At 48.0% G+C, this 14,502-nt stretch overlaps 1 protein-coding gene and 1 long non-coding RNA gene across 3 annotated transcripts in view; one reads left to right on the forward strand and one right to left on the reverse strand.

The window, feature by feature from the left end:
- The window catches only part of LOC310663273, a 297,785-nt gene that overhangs the window by 275,574 nt on the left and 7,709 nt on the right, over positions 1 to 14,502 (reverse strand). The window lies entirely within an intron of this gene.
- CHRNB1 (cholinergic receptor nicotinic beta 1 subunit) overlaps positions 963 to 14,502 on the forward strand; it is a 29,268-nt gene continuing 15,728 nt past the window's right edge. Inside the window, exons 1-4 of one of the 2 annotated variants that reach the window (XR_014504349.1) lie at positions 963 to 1,088; positions 3,630 to 3,769; positions 11,449 to 11,493; positions 12,902 to 13,011. Coding sequence is in view for 1 of the 2 variants with exons in the window: in XM_083410446.1 (XP_083266572.1) it covers positions 1,037 to 1,088; positions 3,630 to 3,769; positions 11,449 to 11,493; positions 12,902 to 13,011 (347 nt within the window). In the remaining variant the exon portion in view is untranslated. The remainder of the gene's footprint in view (positions 1,089 to 3,629; positions 3,770 to 11,448; positions 11,494 to 12,901; positions 13,012 to 14,502) is intronic. The other variant, XM_083410446.1, reaches the window with a different exon arrangement.

Genomic DNA, 14,502 nt, shown 5'->3' on the forward strand with positions numbered 1-14,502 from the left:
TAAACTGCGGAACTCCCTGCCACTTGAGGCGGCAACGGCTACCAAACTTAACTCCATTAAAAGAGGGCTGGACAAAGCCAGGGAGGATAAAGGCTATGGGGTGGCTACTAGCCGCGAGGGCTCTTCTTCTGAAAGCCAGTTGTTAGGGGCCGGACTTGGGTTCGAATCCTGCTCGTCGGTTTCATGTAACGGGCGTCTGCTTGGCCACTCTGAGGGCGAGATGCTGGAGAGAGACTAGCTCAGTTGGTAGAGCGTGAGACTTTTAACCTCAGGGTTGTGGGTTTGAATCCCACATCGGGCAAAAAATTCCTGCATTGCAGCGGGGTTCGGATGGATGACCTCTGGGGATCCCTACGATTCTGTGATTAGGCGGGCTATTGAGATCCAGCAGGGCTCTTCCGAGCTGCTTAGATCTGCTCTTAGCGATTGAACCGGAGTCCTTTTCCAGCGCAAAGCTGGGCTGGAACCTATCGCCTCTTCCATATATACGGTATATATATAGTTTTGGCTCCAGTCCAGTGTGACTCCATCTCTGGCCTTCCCTCCCCATTCCAAACATCCAAAACAGGATCCGGCTCCCGGTTTCCCCAATCCCTGCTGCTCTCTTCTTCCGGCTCCAGTTTCCCCAACGCTTCGCTTCCACGTTTTGGAACCGGGTTCAGAAATGCTGCCTGCCAGAGTCTGGCACTTTGGTCTCGAAGTTTGGCCGAGCCGGTTATACGGCTGGTTATACGGTCTGGGTTGCGATTCCTGCAGCCGGAGAGGCTTTTAAAAAAATACATGAAATAAAGGCCTTTTCTGGAGGGCCTTTTGGGGAACAGGTGGCCCGGCCGGAAATCCCACGACAGCTGTGAGATGCCAACCAGTAACACAATCTTCGCTCGCCGGACAAACCCTGCTGTCCGTTCCAGTTTCCTGTTGACTGGCAGGTGCCAACGCCAATAAGATGCTCTTGCTTGGCTTTGGGGGAAGGGGCAGGGGGGTGGTTGGGTGGGGGTCACTGCTTCTGGGACCTTGCCGATAAACAAGGAATATCATGGCCGGCCGAGCCATTCTTTGGGGTCTCCTGCTGTCTCTTTGTGCCCTAGGTGAGTGTTTTGCTTTTTCCTCCTAATAAAAGTCCACCCTGCGATGTGGGAGAGGGGTTTGGGACAGCTGGTGTAGTGGTTAGCGTGTGGGGCCCGGATTCGAATCCCCCACCCGAGCCCATAATTAATAAGAATAATATTTTTTTATTTATACCCCACCCTTCCCGGTTCAGAAAACCGGGCTCAGGGCGGCTAACAACAAATTTATTTACTTTTTTATTGTTAAAATAATTCAGCATTAATACACACATACTGCGAATATACAAGCATGCAAACATACATTTCATACAATCCTTAAATATATACAAACCTACCTACATTCAGTCCCGCAGATAACTCCTTTTCCCACCACAAATTTAAAACAATGGATGCAACCGAAAACACGGCGTAAAATGCAGCATAAAATGTGAACGGCAATAAATTCAAAATTGCCTCCCGCCGCCTAGCCTCCCTCGCAGGGGGGTTGTTGCGAGGAGAAAATGGGGAGGAGGAGAATGAAAAGAAATATATAAGTGTGAGAAGGGAGCGAAAAAACCTCCGTTCGGATCATTGTGGAAACCCCACCTTGCTCTATATATATATATATATATATATATATATATATATATTGCAGCCTGGAGAATTCAGTGCAGGCTCGTTTATTGATTCGGGGTTTCCAGAGGCCCTGTAAAGATCTCAGCGCCTTCCTTAACATGTCATAAAAAGAATATAAAGTTGAGAAATTCGGGGAATGAAATGAAAGGGATTCGTTGCAGTGAACCTGATCTGATTTCCTGACATGATGGATGAGTAATAAAAGGAGAACGAAAAATGCCGGGGAAGCATGGCCTGGAGTATAATGAAGTCCTACAAAGTTTCCTCAACTGCAGCGGTGCTTTTCTTGAATTACCAAATGTCAAATTGTTATTATTTTATTTGGAAAATCTTGGAGTTTTTCTGTGCTTTGCCGGTGGCCTAACCCTGTTCTCTCTCTGGCTGCTGGGTAATTCAGCGCCGATGAGTGTCGTTTTAAATGGCGGTCAAAAATATTATTATAACGATTATATTATTACTATTATTATAATATTATATTTCATCAAAAATATTATTATAACGATTCTGCTTCTTCTTTCAAACTAACCTCCGAGTGGATTACAGCATCCCTAAAGCGAGGCAGTGCGGCGCAGTGGTTAGATTGCCGCACCGCGACCCGCGAGAGACCTGGGTTCGAATTCCCACTCATAGGGCTTTTGTGAGGATTAAATGAGGAGGGGGAGAACCGTGAACGTCAGCTCCTTGGAGGAACAGATGGGGTATGAATTTAGTGAGCAAATAAATACCGTATTTTTTGCTCTATAAGACTCACTTTTCCCCTCCTAAAAAGTAAGGGGAAATGTGTGTGCGTCTTATGGAGCGAATGCAGGCTGCGCAGCTATCCCAGAAGCCAGAACAGCAAGAGGGATTGCTGCTTTCACTGCGCAGCGATCCCTCTTGCTGTTCTGGCTTCTGAGATTCAGAATATTTTTTTTCTTGTTTTCCTCCTCCAAAAACTAGGTGCATCTTGTGGTCTGGTGCGTCTTATAGAGCGAAAAATACAGTAAATCACGGATAGGCTCAGGTGCAAATAATACAATGCAAATTCCACATTTCAGGCCAGCAGTAAGGTATGTTAGCCGTTTCGACACCAGGATAAATGTAAAAAAACTGGTATATGGGGATCCTAATACCTGTTAGCAGTTCCGGGATGCAGAAATGGCGGAGAGACAAGACAACGCCGTTGGCGCTAAATAGAAGTGATTTCTGTTCACACAGGTGAAGGGAGGCCGTGGGGAGGAGGGGAGGGTTAGGTTGAATTTGGGAAATAAAGTAATATATAGGAAAGCAAAGGATATAATAGATCCTTATAGAATAGTAATATATTGTAACCAGAAGTTTAAAAGCGGAAGTAAATGTACTTTTAGTATTTTCATTACTGTAATAGTTGTTATTATTTCTTATCAGTAGAAGGCAATGTTAATTTAGACTTCTTTGTTTTGCTGTCTGTATAATTTTTTTTATTTAAGTCAATAAAAAAAGAAGAAGTTCAGCTGGATGATCCTTGGAGATCCCTTCCGTTTGAAAACGCCGGCCGCCTGAAGATAAATCCAACAGTGCAAATAAGTTTTGAGGGATGGAGTACGGAATGGTTCCGTTTATGTAAAATACGCAGGGACTTCTCTTGCGCAAAATGAACCACGGAAAGGGAAGCCGTCGATAGTTTAAGGTGGTTTAAGTGAATATTCTAAAACAGAAATTTAATTTAAAAATAGCCTTTTAAAAAAATCCCTTTCAATGCCACAAATCTGGGCTTCGCCGGAGACTTTTAAAGAGAGGTTGGCTGGGCGTCCGTTGGGGATTCTTCAGATGCAATCGCTGCGTTGCAGGGGGTTCATCTAGATGGCCTTTGAGGCTCCCTTCCAACTCCTCGGTTCTGTTCAAACGTTGGCCGTTCCCGATGGCCTGCGATCTGCCCCATTGCAGAAGACAAACTGAGACTCTCTCTCTCTCTCTCTCTCTCTCCAGTTGTGAGCTGCTCAGAAGCTGAGGGCCGCCTGGTGGATAAACTCACCCAGAACTACTCCACAAAGGTCCTGCCTGTCCGCAGCGTCGACGACAGAGTCCCCGTCCGCATCGGGATGTCTCTCTCGCAGCTGATCAGCCTGGTGAGCAAAAGGTCTTTTGGACCCGGTGGCTTGGAGGGTGCAGGACTTGGAGCTGCCAGCAGGGGGAGGTGTGGCGGTGTGGCGGTGTGGCAGCCAGTCAGAACCCTGCTTCTGCTGCAGCCTGCAGAGGGCAGCCTAGCTTCCTTTTCCTGTCGGCGCAATACCGCAAGGGAACAGCAGGGGGAGACAGTGCAGAAGGGGCGCCGTGCAAATCGGGTCACAGAGATGCAGAGAGTTGGTCTCCTTAGATTCAACCCGGGTTTTCCTCTGAACGGAAACTGTCCGGATGTTCAAAATATGGGGCTCATCCCTGCATTGCAGGCGGTTCGTAGAATCTGGAATTGTAGAGTTGGGACCCCCAAAGGTCATCCAGTCCAACCAGCAATCGCAGCGAAAGAATCCCTGGCAGGTGGCCATTGAATCGCTGCCTCGAAACCTCTTAGGGAGTCCGTTCCGCAGTCAAATGACTCTTGCCGTCAGAAGGTTCTTCCTAAATTGTGTGAAAATGGTATATTGCTGGTATCTAACACTGAGTAAGGGATGCGGGTGGCGCTGTGGGTTAAACCACAGAGCCTAGGACTTACCGATGAGAAGGTCGCGGTTCGAATCCCTGCGACGGGGTGAGCTCCTGTTGCTCGGTCCCTGCTCCTGCCAACCTAGCAGTTCGAAAGCACGTCAAAGTGCAAGTAGATCAATAGGTACCGCTCCGGCGGGAAGGTAAACGGCATTTCCATGCGCTGCTCTGGTTCGCCAGAAGTGGCTTAGTCATGCTGGCCACATGACCCGGAAGCTGCACGCCGGCTCCCTCGGCCAATAAAGCAAGATGAGCGCCACAACCCCAGAGTCGGCCACAACTGGACCTAATGGTCAGGGGTCCCTTTACCTTTACCTAGCCATGTAAGGGACGCAGGTGGCGCTCTGGGTTAAACCACAGAGCCTAGGACTTGCCGATCATAGAATCATAGAATCATAGAGTTGGAAGAGACCACAAGGGCCATCGAGTCCAACCCTCTGCCAAGCAGGAAACACCATCAGAGCACTCCTGACATATGGTTGTCAAGCCGCTGCTTAAAGACCACCAAAGAAGGAGACTCCACCACACTCCTTGGCAGCAAATTCCACTGTCGAACAGCTCTTACTGTCAGGAAGTTCTTCCTAATGTTTAGGTGGAATCTTCTTTCTTGTAGTTTGGATCCATTGCTCCGTGTCCGCTTCTCTGGAGCAGCAGAAAACAACCTTTCTCCCTCCTCTATGTGACATCCTTTTATATATTTGAAAATGGCTATCATATCACCCCTTAACCTCCTCTTCTCCAGGCTAAACATGCCCAGCTCCCTTAGCCGTTCCTCATAAGGCATCGTTTCCAGGCCTTTGACCATTTTGGTTGCCCTCCTCTGGACACGTTCCAGTTTGTCAGTGTCCTTCTTGAAGTGTGGTGCCCAGAACTGGACACAGTACTCCAGGTGAGGTCTGACCAGAGCAGAATACAGTGGCACTATTACTTCCCTTGATCTATATGCTATACTCCTATTGATGCAGCCCAGAATTGCATTGGCTTTTTTAGCAGCCCAGAAGGTCAGCGGCTCGAATCCCCGCAATGACGGGGTGAGCTCCCGTTGCTCGGTCTCTGCTCCTACCAACCTAGCAGTTCGAAAGCACATCAAAGTGCAAGTAGATCAATAGGTACCACTCCGGCGGGAAGGTAAACGGCGTTTCCGTGCGCTGCTCTGGTTCGCCAGAAGCGGCTTAGTCATGCTGGCCACATGACCGTACGCTGGCTCCCTCGGCCAGTAAAGCGAGATGAGCGCCGCAACCCCAGAGTCGGCCACGACTGGACCTAATGGTTGGGGTCCCTTTACCTAACACCGAGTAAACTGGCAAAAATCTAAATCAAACAAGTGTTGGAAATGTAAAGAGAAAGAAGGTTCTTTTTATCATATGTGGTGGTCTTGTAGCAAGGTTAAAGCTTACCTGGAAATGATATACAGCGGACGCTCAGGTTGTGAACGTGATCCATGCGGGAGGCACGTTCACAACCCGCAGCGTCCGCAACATGCACGAGTTGCGCTTCGGCGCATGCACAAAGTGCAATTTTGTGCTTCTGCGCATGTGCGAGCGCCAAAACCCGGAAGTAACCTGTTTGAGTACTTCCAGGTTTCAGTGCGTCCGTAACCCGAAAACACGCAACCTGAAGCGTCTGTAACCCGAGGTATGACTGTACAATGAATCGAAAAGGATGTTCAAAATAACTTTTGCAAAACAAAAACCAGAAGCTTTTCTTTGGGGGATTATAGGGACAGAACTATCTAAATTGTATAGGGATTTATTTATGTATGCTATACTACGGCGGCAAGAATGCTACTTGCCCCAAAGTGGGAAGAAACAGAAGTCCCAGCAAAGGAAGAATGGATACAAAAACTTATGGAATATGCAGAAATGGCGAAACTTACCAGATGAATAAGAAATCAAGATAAACTTTTTATAAAAGAATGGAAACGGTTTGTTGAATATTTACAGATAAATTGCAAACAGATGAAAACATTGGCAGGATTCTTGTAACAACCTGCAGGTTCATAGGAGTATATATTTAAAGCAGATAATTAAATGAGGAAATTAACTGAATGTGGACATGCAGAAGATATGTAAAAAATAAATTTAAGGCGCCGCAGAAAGAGGGAGAAGGAAGTCAAACTTTGAGATGTTCAATTGTAAAACTAATGAAATGTATAAACTTGAAAAGTATAAAGAGAAACGAGAAATTTCTTCCTAATGTTTGGTCATGGAATTGTAGAGTTGGAAGGAACCCCCCCAAACTTTGGCCCAACATGGGACTCGAACACAGGACCCTAAGGATTTTGAATCTCGTTCTCTGCTGACTGAGCTATCCAGACTGCTTGCTCCACCTTCCACATGTCATGTTATATACCGTATTTTTCGCTCTATAGGGCGCACCGGACCATAGGGCGCACCTAGTTTTTTGGGGGGAAATAAAGAAAAAAAATATTATTCCCCCCCCCCCGAGCCCCAAAGAGCAAAGAAGCCAAGACAAGGAGCGGGATCCATCCCGCTCGCTGTCTTGGCTTCCTCTTTAGCCGCGCGCAACCTCTCCAGCCGGGATGGATCCCGCTCCCTGTCTTGGCTTCGTTTTTAGCTGTGGGGCTGTGCCCAAGCTTCCCCCGACCCCAACCCCCAGAACAGGCAGCTATCCGCAAGCCTTCCAAGCACAGCAGGAACTTCTACTGCGCTCTGAAGGCTTGCGGATAGCTGCCTGAAGCCCCAGGAGCGCAGCGGGAGTTTGCACTGCGCTCGGAGGGCTTCAGGTGGCTATCCGCAAGCCTTCCCAGCACAGCGGGATCTCCTTGCAGATAGGCTTGCAGATAGCTGCCTGAAGCCCCCGGAGCTCAGCCTCTGAAGCCCCCGCAGGGCAGTGTGGTGCCTTCACCCCGCTGCCCTGCGGAGGCTTTGCGCAGCTAACCCCAAGCTAGAACAGCGGGACAGAGTGCTGCGAATTGCTCCGTCTCCCTGTTCTGGCTTTGGGCTTAGCCACGCAGCCTGCATTCGCTCTATAGGACGCACACACACTTCCACTTAATTTTTGGAGGGGGAAAAGTGCGTCCTATAGAGCAAAAAATACAGTGTGTGTGTGTGTGTGTGTGTGTGTGTATGTACAGTGGTGCCTCGCAAGACGAAATTAATTAGTTCCGTGAGTTTCTTCGTTGTGCGAGTTTTTTCGTCTTGCGAAGCACCACTGCATTTAAACACTGACAACGGCGGGGAGGGGCGGGGAGAAGCAGGACAGCTGCCGCAGCCAGTACGTCGGACTCACCCGTGCCTTGTGGCCACCGTGCGACACCGCTGCTGGAGGGCGGCGGGGCTCAGGAGCGCGACTCTGGCTGCAACGCTGGCTGCTGGCGGCAACGGCTCTCTAAGGGGAGCGCGCGAGGGGGGTGGGCACCGGCGCGAGGCACTAACCGTCAGCCGGAAGGTGGGAGGGAGCCGGAGGAGCAGGGAAGCGAGCGTGCGTGCGAGCAGTGACCGTCGCCATGACACGAGAGGCAGGGCCGTTTCGTCTAGCGAAGCAAGCCTTTAGGAAAATCCATCTTGCGAAGCACCTCAGAAAATGAAAAACCCTTTCGTCTTGCGAGTTTTTCGTCTTCCGAGGCATTCGTCTTGCGGGGTACCACTGTGTGTGTGTGTGTGTGTGTGTGTGTGTATATATATATATATATATATATATGCAACAATAAGTTGTGTATGTTTATTCAAAACTGCCAAGGAGTCTAGTTCATTTTGTTGTTTTTTAAAGTAGTTTGTAAAAAGTTCCCATTCCTCTTTAAAGTCACAGTTGTCCTTATCACGCAGTTTGTATGTCAGTTTCACCAATTCCGCATAGTCCATCAATTTCTCTTGCCACCGTTCTTTTGTCGGGGTTTCTTCATTCTTCCATCCTTGTGCTATTAAGACTCTGGCCGCCGTTGTCGCATACGCAAAATATGTTCTTCATTTTCCTTGACAGGTCTTTTCCTACAATCCCTAACAAAAATGCTTCTGGGTTGTTTTTTTGCAAATGTTAATTTGAACATTTTCTTCAGCTCATTATATATCATTTCCCAATTATTATTTTGTTAAATTTATCTACATTCCCGCCACATATGATAAAATATTATGGCATAAGATATAGGTCTGTCTGAAGACTGGGGAAGATTGTGGAAAACAGACTTAAAATTTACAGACTGCTCTCTTTGGAAAGAAAATTAGATGAAAATGATGTATAGATGGTATATAACACCAGTACAGATTGGAAGAATGTATAAAACTGGGTCAAATGTATGTTGGAAATGTAAGGGAAAAGAAGGGAGCTGTTATGTACTGAGTTGAATAGGATCCAGAATGCAGCAGACCTAGAACAACAGGATCCAGAATGCAGCAGTCTGATTGGTCCTAGAACAATAGGACCCAGAATGCAGCGGTCTGATTGGCCCTAGAACAATAGGATCCAGAATGTAGCAGTCTGATTGGTCCTAGAACAACAGGATCCAGAATGCAGCAGACCTAGAACAACAGGATCCAGAATGCAGCAGTCTGATTGGTCCTAGAACAACAGGATCCAGAATGCAGCAGTCTGATTGGTCCTAGAACAATAGGATCCAGAATGCAGCGGTCTGATTGGCCCTAGAACAATAGGATCCAGAATGTAGCAGTCTGATTGGTCCTAGAACAATAGGATCCAGAATGCAGCAGTCTGATTGGTCCTAGAACAATGGGATCCAGAATGCAGCAGTATGATTGGTCCACAGGAGCCACCCAATCCAGCTCCAGGTGGAAGTGAATCCGCAACCTGATTGGCCTACAGGTGAATCCCGGAATTAGCCAATCACGCGGGGCCCGTTGTGTAAATAATGTATATAAAGCAAACATTCTGGGGGAACTTCCATTCCTCCTCAGCACTATGAGCTGAATAAAGAGCATGAAATCCACTCTCGACTCCGAGTATATTTCAGAAGCCCTTCAGATTTTTGAAGAAGACTCTCATATCCTCTCATCTCCGGGCTAAACATCACCCAATTCCCTCATCGATCCTCATAAAATTCAGTTTCCGGACCCTTCATCATCTTGGCCGCCCTCTTCTGCGCACCTTCCAGCTTGTCGACACCCATCTTAAAATGGGGCACCCAGAACGGGACGCAACACGACTCCAGGTGGGGTCTGGCCAGGGCAGTTGGGTTAGATGACCACTGGGTCCCCTCCAATTCTACAATCCTGTGATTCGATGTCTCCTCTGGGCTTGGGCCAGGAAAGAGTTAACGGCGGCAGCTCGACAGCTGAAGATCCTGGCTATTAATAGCAGAATCCTGGAGCCACCCAGGACAAAGGAAGGCAGGTCTTCCTGTCCCTCTTAGCTCATCCTCCCTCTAGGAATGGTCCCAGTCTCCTTCCCAAGAAACAGTGAGATAGAATAAAAGCATATATCCAAGCACAGTTTCTTCTACCCTTCCAGACTGTCGTTATTTCTAGATGGGATAGTCACACACCAGCAAATTCAAATTATAATTTACCATGTTTTTCCGTGTATAAAACGCCCCCATGTATTGTTGTTGTTGTTGAGTCGTTTAGTCGTGTCCGCCTCTTTGTGACCCCCTGGACCAGAGCACGCCAGGCCCTCCTGTCTTCCACTGCCTCCCGCAGTTTGGTCAGACTTATGCTGGTAGCTTTGAGAACACTGTCCCACCATCTCGTCCTCCGTCACTCCCTTCTCCTTGTGCCCTCCATCTTTCCCAACATCAGGGTCTTTTCCAGGGAGTCTTCTCTTCTCATGAGGTGGCCAAAGTCTTGGAGCCTCAGCTTCAGGATCTGTCCTTCCAGGGAGCACTCAGGGCTGATTTCCTTCAGAATGGAGAGGTTGCATCTTCTTGCAGTCCATGGGACTCTCAAGAGTCTCCTCCAGCACCAGAATTCAAAAGCCCTAAGCTACTGAAGGTTGTTGTTGTTCAGTCGTTCAGTCGTGTCCGACTCTTCGTGACCCCATGGACCAGAGCACGCCAGGCCCTCCTGTCTTCCACTGCCTCCCGCAGTTGGTCAAACTCATGCTGGTAGCTTCGAGAACACTGTCCCACCATCTCGTCCTCCGTCGTCCCCTTCTCCTTGTGCCCTCCATCTTTCCCAACATCAGGGTCTTTTCCAGGGAGTCTTCTCTTCTCATGAGGTGGCCAAAGTCTTGGAGCCTCAGCTTCAGGATGTGTCCTTCCAGTGAGCACTCAGGGCTGATTTCCTTCAGAATGGAGAGGTTGGATCTTCTTGCAGTCCATGGGACTCTCAAGAGTCTCCTCCAGCACCAGAATTCAAAAGCATCAATTCTTTGGCGATCAGCCTTCTTTATGGTCCAGCTCTCACTTCCATACATCACTACTGGGAAAACCAGAGCTTTTACTATACGGACCTTTGTTGGCAAGGTGATGTCTCTACTTTTTAAGATGCTGTCTAGGTTCTCACTTCCAGATTTCACTACTGGGAAAACCAGAGCTTTAACTATACAGACCTTTGTTGGCAAGGTGATGTCTCTATTTGAGACCTTAGAATTCTTATAACACCTTCAATCTCCAGATGGGCAAGAATTAATTTATTTTGATGACGACAATGATGAGTATACTTGCAAGCTTGCAATCATCAGTCCAGCAGGATCTGGCTGCAAATTACTGCATAGATTCTCAGGGTGGGTGGGTTTAATTTATATGATTTCATAACGTTTATACACTGCACAATGCGGACGGTCCAGGAATCTGTGTGTTTTTGCATGAGTAGAATGTGTCCTTTTATTTAAAATGCGTCTCTGGGTTAATTGTGGGGCATAGGAATTCGTTCATATTCACCCCCCAAAAAAATATAGTCTGGCCCCCCACAAGGTCTGAGGGACAGTGGACCGGACCCCTGCTGGAAAAGTTTGCACACCTCTGGTTTAAAATATGCGCAAAGTTAACAGGTTAAAAACTTGCCTGAATGAGAATATTTTTAGCAGGTGCCGAATAGAGTACCGTGAAGGGGTCAAGTGGCAGGGAGTTCCGAGTGTAGCTGCCGCCATACTGAAAGATTGGCTTCTTGCAAACGTGGCACCTCTGACTGTGCCAACCATTAGCGCTCTGAAAAATCAGGTGATCCTTTTCTTCTCTTCTTTGTTTCTTCAGGCAGAGAAAGATGAGGAACTGACGACCAAAGTCTATTTGGATCTGGTAGGTGAAAATGAAATCTCTTTCTCTCTCTTTGCCTCCCTGACAAACGAAAGCTTCTTCCCTTTTGGGGTAAGCGCCAGAAAGGGATCCAAATTCAGTTTTGTTCCAAACGGTTTCTCCTCCGACTGCATTTCCAAAGGCATAGAATTCTCCCAGGGGCGCCCAAACTTTTTTCAAACAGGGCCAGATTTGATGGAGTGAGCATGCATGAGGGCCGACCAAAGTTGCTGAGCTATTTCTACAATTTAACCCCAATGTTGAGCTTTTTTTAGGATTGACGTTTTCCCTGCAGTTGCTGAGCTTTTTTTTTACAATTTCACCCTTGTTATGTACTGAGTTGAATAGGATCCAAAATGCAGCAGTCTCATTGGTCCTAGAACAATAGTGAGGCACAATAGGATCCAGAATGCAGCAGTCTGATTGGCCCTAGAACAATAGGATCCAGAATGCAGCAGTCTGATTGGCCCTAGAACAATAGGATCCAGAATGCAGCAGTCTGATTGGCCCTAGAACAATAGGATCCAAAAGGCAGCAGTCTGATTGGTCCTAGAATAGGATTCCGAATGCAGCAGTCTGATTAGTCCACAGGAGCCACCCAATCCAGCTCCAGGTGAAAGTGAATCCGCAACCTGATTGGCCTACAGGAGAATCCCGGAATTAGCCAATCACATGGGGCCCATTGTGTAAATAATGTATATAAAGCAGATATTTTGGGGGAACTTCCATTCCTCCTCATCACTATGAGCTGAATAAAGAGCATGAAATCCATCCTCGACTCCAAGTATATTTCAACCCTGATGTTGTTGAGCTTTTTTTACAGTTTTACCCCAGGACATATACTGCTATGGGGGCCAGATTTAATTGAACGGCGGGCCGGATTAGGCCCCCAAAACAGATTTGCCTGCTTGAGGGGATGTTCAGAAACCATAATAATAATAATAATAATTTATTATTTATGCCCCACCCATCTGGCTGGGTTTCCCCAGCCACTCTGGGCGGCTTCCAACAGAATATTAAAATACAAGAACCTATTAAACATTAAAAGCTTCCCTAAACAGGCCTGCCTTCAGATGCCTTCTAAAAGTCAGGTAGTTGTTTATCGCTTTGACATCTGATGGGAGGGCGTTCCACAGGGCGGGCGCCACCACCAAGAAGGCCCTCTGCCTGGTTCCCTGTAACTTGGCTTCTTGCAGGGAGGGAACCGCCAGAAGGCCCTCGGCACTGGACCTCAGTGTCTGGGCTGGACGATGGGGGTGGAGACGCTCCTCCAGGTCTACTGGGCCTTTGAGGCCGTTTAGGGCTTTCAAGGTCAGCACCAATGATAACCTTCCTCTTGCCTGCCCCCCTCTGACTGTCTCATCTCCCTCTCGAGATAACACACATCTTTTTCTCTCTCTGTGGGTACTAGACATGGACCGACTACCGCCTCGTCTGGGACCCCGACGACTATGATGGCATCACCTCCGTCAGGCTTTTCTCGGACGAGGTCTGGCTCCCGGATATCGTCCTCATGAACAAGTGAGTGGCGATGAGGACTAGGAACCTTGGCGCTGTCAAAAGGAAGCAACCTGTAGGGAAGGGAGGGGCTGTTTCCAGCAGGGATCCCTCGCCTTCCCTTACAACACGATAATTCAGCCTTCTCATAATGGGCATCCTTGGAGACCCAGCCAGACGGGCAGGGTACAAATAATAAATTATTATTAAATTATTATCAGGGGCCACTGGCCGGACTCTGCAGCCTCTTCTTCGGCTCTCAAGCCATTGACAAACCTTCACCTACATGAATTGATCCAAAGCTTTTCTAAAGCCATTCTCATCAGTGGCCATCTCTTCCTCTTGTGGCAGGGAGTTCCGCAGATTAAAAGTGAAAAGGTCCTAGAATCATAGAATCATAGAGTTGGAAGAGACCCCAAGGGCCATCGAGTCCAACCCCCTACCAAGCAGGAAACACCATCAGAGCACTCCTGACATATGGTTGTCAAGCCTCTGCTTAAAGACCTCCAAAGAAGGAGACTCCACCACACTCCTTGGCAGCAAATTCCACTGTCAAACAGCTCTTACTGTCAGGAAGTTCTTCCTAATGTTTAGGTGGAATCTTCTTTCTTGTCGTTTGGATCCATTGCTCCGTGTCTGCTTCTCTGGAGCAGCAGAAAACAACCTTTCTCCCTCCTCTATGTGGCATCCTTTTATATATTTGAACATGGCTATCATATCACCCCTTAACCTCCTCTTCTCCAGGCTAAACATGCCCAGCTCCCTTAGCCGTTCCTCATAAGGCATCGTTTCCAGGCCTTGGACCATTTTGGTTGCCCTCCTCTGGACACGTTCCAGTTTGTCAGTGTCCTTCTTGAACTGTGGTGCCCAGAACTGGACACAGTACTCCAGGTGAGGTCTGACCAGAGCAGAATACAGTGGCACTATTACTTCCCTTGATCTAGATGCTATACTCCTATTGATGCAGCCCAGAATTGCATTGGCTTTTTTAGCTGCCGCGTCACACAGTTGGCTCATGTCAAGTCCTGTCCTGAATCTCCCATCGTTCAGGGAGAAAAACATGTCTCTGCCCTCATTCTCCATGCCAGGCACTTTTGTATAGACTTCTATAAGAATAATTTATTATTTATACCCCGCGCATCTGGTTGGGCTTCCCCAGCCACTCTGGGCAGCTCCCAACAAACATGATAAAACATCAAACATTAAAAGCGTCCCTAAACAGGGTTGCCTTCAGATGTCTTCTAAGTCAGTTAGTTGTTTCTCTCCTTGACATCTGACGGGAGGGCGTTCCACAGGGCGGGCGCCACCACTGAGAAGGCCCTCTGCCTGGTTCCCTGCAACCTCACTTCTTGCAGGGAGGGAACCGCCAGAAGGCCCTCGGAGCTGGATCTCAGTGTCCAGGCAGAACGATGGGGGTGGAGACGCTCCTTCAGGTCTACAGGGCCTTTGAGGCCGTTTAGGGCTTTCAAGGTCAGCACCAACACTTTGAATTGTGCTCGGAAACGTACCTCCTCC

Source organism: Podarcis tiliguerta (genome assembly GCF_965153285.1).
Source record: "Podarcis tiliguerta genome assembly, chromosome: 13".
Classification (NCBI taxonomy): Eukaryota; Metazoa; Chordata; class Lepidosauria; order Squamata; family Lacertidae; genus Podarcis; species Podarcis tiliguerta.